At 46.8% G+C, this 4645-nt stretch overlaps 1 protein-coding gene across 1 annotated transcript in view; it reads left to right on the forward strand.

Moving 5' to 3' along the window:
- Positions 1–1933: 1933 nt before the first annotated feature.
- Positions 1934–4645, forward strand: part of IGFN1 (immunoglobulin-like and fibronectin type III domain containing 1) — a gene marked incomplete at its 5' end in the record, with an annotated part of 11591 nt that continues 8879 nt past the window's right edge. Inside the window, 4 exons of the mRNA XM_010146029.1 lie at positions 1934–2058; positions 2769–2910; positions 3504–3800; positions 4406–4635. Coding sequence (XP_010144331.1) covers positions 1934–2058; positions 2769–2910; positions 3504–3800; positions 4406–4635 — 794 coding nt within the window. The remainder of the gene's footprint in view (positions 2059–2768; positions 2911–3503; positions 3801–4405; positions 4636–4645) is intronic.

A 4645-nucleotide genomic window follows, 5' to 3' on the forward strand; every position in this document is an offset into this window, starting at 1 on the left:
GTGCTGGTGTAGCTGGTGCAGGGGGAGTTGGTTCTCCATACAGAAAGGATGGTCTTGCAGCTTCGGCTGTGGATGGAACTGCTCCTTCACCTTTTGGCGGTGAAGAAGGGATGGGATCTCGCCTTGGCAGGGGTGCTCTTGTGGGCAGTGCTCGGGGATATTTGGTTGGAACAGGAGGAGATAGCTTTTCCTCAGAAGACCTTGATGTCTGTGGCTCTGCAGTACGTGGGGCTGGGTCTCCTTATGGCAAGGAGAGTGGGTCAGCTGGAGCTCGACCTGGTGTTGGCAGGTTTGGAGGTGATTCAGCTCGTGGTAAAGGTGTGGTAGGTGCTGCTGCACGAGGTGGTCAATATGGGCTGGATTCATATCCTGGCAAATCTTTGGGCGGTGAACCCGGAAAGGGCACTGTCAGTAATTTCAGAGGGTCAGCAGACAAAGGTCCTTCTGGTGGCAGAGATTCACTTTCAGGTCAAGGAGGTGCCAGAGATAAGGACAGAGACATAGGACAGTTTGGCTCCCTTTATGGCAAGGGTTCTGCCTTTGGAGGAGCAGGGAGATCTCGTCTGGGGAGGAAGGCAGGTGGCTTTGTTCAAGTTTCTCTGAATTCTGGTCCGCCGTCAGATCTTTACCCTGGACTTCCTTCAATAAACCAGAGAAAGCAGGAGCTCGAACTTGATATTAAAGCAAACGATTTCTTGAAAGATTTAGAAACTCCGGTAAGACGCCGACACTATCACCTCGATGATCTGAAAGGTATGTGGTTGGTTGGTGGCTTCTGTGTTGCTCCCCTTTGCAGTTTGATACGTTCCTGATCCCGGGGAGAAACTCAATCTTGTGGTTTCGACAAATGCAGCCACAGGTAGAAATTTGGTTGTACCATGATCCGCTCCTAATGCTGCCACTGTTTTGCTGTTTGACCTGACACAATTGGCTCTCGTCAACTTGCCTTAAAAGTCTGAATTATCTTTGATGTAAAATATCTAAACCAGGAATCGTCTGTTCAAGCAAACGATTCAGATCCACGCGGAACACCCTTCAGCTCACAAACATGCTGGTTCTCATGTAGTTTCAAGGAATATGACTATTCTTGGATGTTGTTCCAACTTCTCATTTCACTTTTTCTTCTAACCCAGTGCAGTGGTTGGTGTTTTTCCAGGATCTGGGGACAAATCTGGCATTGGGTTGATATGCGCATTGGGCCCCATGTACAGAGCTTGTAACAGCAGAAAGAAGTTGTTGCCTGTAGTAAAAGGAGAGCCCTGTGTGTGTAGCCGGTTCACTGAGACCAGACAGAAACTGTAGAAATAAGACCCTTCAGATGGGCAGCTGAAGGGGATTATTCACCCAATGGATTTGCTGACGAGTTAGAAACCATCAAGGCAAACAAAACTCAAATATAAACCCGCAAGTAAAATGAACCAAAATGGGGGAAAAGGTGGGGTGTTGGTTAGAGCAAGGATGAGGATGGTAGTGGAGAAGAACTTAGGAAGGGGGAAAGGAATACCTAGGGGAGAGTAATGAGACATGGGGCTGTTTGGGGGGAAGGAAGCAGTTGGGCAGCCCTGGCTCTGGGCAGTGCAGAGGGAAGGGGTGATGAAGCAGAACATCTGTACCCTGGTTGTTCCCACTGGCTGTAGAGGGAGCCAAGAAAATGGGCTTAAACCAGCAGATCTGTAGATGGATAACGTGGTCTGACATATGCCGAGTCTGTTGCCCAGTGGGTTGATGTCAGGGCTATATTGTGTGCAGACCAGCTCAGTGCCATGAGCTCCTGGCAGCTGGCCCACGGTGCTGTGGACATGAGCCTGCCATTTGTGGCAGGATGTGGTTTTTAAAAGCTCTCTTCTCCCGTGCATGTGCGGTGTCATCTCTAGCTTGCTCTGTCTGTAACGCAGTCAGCACCTTCTCACTGTGTTCTTTTCCCAATATGCAGCACCCCGCTGTTACCTCAACAAGCAGTTACTTAACATCACAGTCCTGAAGGGGGAACCAGCTGAGCTTTCTTGCACCGTCAGTAAAGATGACATTACAGGAACCTGGTTTAAAGATGGGTTAAAGGTAGGTGTCCTCTATCTGCTGGTTTCTTCAGTTATCAGGGCTCTGCTCGCTGGCTCTACCCCTTATCAAGTGTCGTGTCAAGGTGTCCTTCTCTCTGCCAGTCTCAGTCATTTGAGCATGGCCCTGGAAGGAGTCTGCTGAAGGACAGAATCAAGCTCCTGGAAGGGTCCTGTTGATAATAAATTCCTTTCTCTTCACACACCCCCTTCCCTTCCTTCTCTCCTTTCCCTCCCCTTCTCCTTTCTTTGGTGAATGAGAAAAATATGGAAAAAGCAAGTTAAAAAATCTTCCAAGGATCCTTCAGGCAGGCATGACAGAGAGTGCTCCTTCGAATCAGTGCTTGAGGTCAAGAATAGATATCATGTTCTGTGTTCCAGAACAGCACAGAAGAGTCATTCCAGCTGTGGGATGTGCTGTAGGTGTCAGACTTGAGCATGGGCCAAAGTTTTTATCATTAAGGGTAGAAAGAGAAAGCTTGGAGATTTTACTAAAATTTATTTTACTGGACTTTGAATCAAGTCTTTGTGGAGAGTTTGTTGATAATGCAATCATACAAGATGTGTAAACCCAGAATATTCTTGTAATCAAAGCTGTGTGTCATTCACAAGTCTTTTCAATTACACTTCAAGTCTTTGTCTGCCCAGTTTAAATTTGGATTGTCTTTTTTTTCCTTTATTTTAAAGAGTGGGTCTCTGTGCTTTACCTTGTAGTTAACAAGCATGGATGGAGTCATCTTTGAAAAGGATGGTTTAGTCCACAAACTGATCATTAACAAGGCGGAAGATATTCACACTGGGAAATACAGATTTCAGGGTGGAGACATAAAAACTGAAGCTTCGATTTTTGTTGAGGGTAAGTCTGTTCACACTACCATGTGTGAACTACCATGCTGACTTCAACATGCTTTCAACATCAGAGACCTATCACTTGTCATTGAGATAACTTTCTTAGAGAGTTACCATGTAAACAGGCGATAGTTTTTGTACGGGTTGGTGCACTTTATATTTACAACTTTAACTAGGAAGCCTTCCTGAATAGCTTTCATTATGACTCGTAGATTTTGGGGTGCACATCACCCTTGGTCAGACCAGGTTCTTCATTCCTGTGTATTGCCTGTGAGAAATGTGCTGCAGTGACAAGGGCAGTACAGTACCACAAACACTGTGATAATTGTCCGAGAGAAAAGTACATGTATGCGTGTGAAGCAGAGGCAGGAACCCTGCACGTTCCATAACTATCAGTGACTGGATAAAGGGAGAGCAGCCCTGTCACCAGATGACTCAGAGATGTTGTAGAGCTGTTCCTGAGTATGCAACTAAAGGTTAAGAACCAAATTTTATGAGCTTCTAAGCATTACTGGCAGCATCCTGAGGGAAGCCCTTCCCTGCAAGGTGAGCCTCATCCTCTGAACCGCAGTTTTTAATGACCTCCTCTCACCTGCTTAGATCCTCCACAGGTTGATGAAGTTCTCCTCAAAAACTTAACCAGCATTCCTACTGTGGCCAAGGCAGGGCAGCCAGTAAAGATCAAGATCCCTTTTGAGGGCCGGCTGCCAATCAGAGCAACATGGCTGAAGGACAGGATGGAGCTAGCAGATGACTCAAGGATTCGTATCGATAAAACAGACACCTTTACTATGTTGTCCATTGCCAGCAGCGAGAGAAAGGACTGTGGGGATTACAAAGTCAGACTGATGAATGACAGCGGGGTCCTGGAGATCAACTTAAAGCTTGTGGTAGTAGGTAAGAGCCCCATAACATCCACCATGGCTTCCACTGTGAAGCTTAGTCAGGGAAGCCACTGACACTGGTGACAATCTTACTTAGAGCTACCAGGTATTCCAAGATGAGCGAGACTGTAATTTTCTACTAAATCAGGGTACAAGCAAAGATTGCTGACACATTTCTTGCCCTTTAGTAGAAGGTGACACAAATCTAGGTTGGTTTTTCAAGGCCTCAGCAGCTGAGTTTTGAATGTCAGGTGACTGTGGGAGATGGGACTGTGTGCAACAAGCACGTCTAAAATATATTATCAAGGCTAAACTCAGCCCTACCGTAAGTATCTGACTCTTTGGAAGATCAGAACTGCTGTTCTTACAGTGCTTATGAGACCAATTAGTCCCTGGAGCGAGAGCCTGGCTTTCCACCTCGCCCCCTTATCAAAAGTTAGAAGAGTGGAAGTTTTGATGAGGCAATTTCAGTGCCCAGCCACCATTCTGCAGCTATACATATACTGGGTCAGAAATGGAGTCTCCCAGCTGGTGAGCAAGAGACAATGTCTGCTCCAAACCCAGGAACACGTCTGGGTCTGGAGCCAGCTCCCAGTCTCTCTGTGTTCATCTTTTCAGACAAACCACAGCCACCAGTAGGACCCATCAAAATTGTAGAGAGCTCTGCAAATGACATCACTATTCAGTGGAAGCCCCCAAAGGATGATGGGGGCAAAGCGGTGCAAAGCTACATCATCGAGAGACAGCAGGTAGGCAAGAATGACTGGGTGACTTTGGGAGAGACCCCCAGGAGCTGCACTACCTTCACTACCAACAAGGTGGAACAAGACATGAGCTACTACTTCAGGGTGAGAGCTG

This window comes from Buceros rhinoceros, unplaced genomic scaffold (assembly GCF_000710305.1).
Source record: "Buceros rhinoceros silvestris isolate BGI_N320 unplaced genomic scaffold, ASM71030v1 scaffold382, whole genome shotgun sequence".
Lineage (NCBI taxonomy): Eukaryota > Metazoa > Chordata > Aves > Bucerotiformes > Bucerotidae > Buceros > Buceros rhinoceros.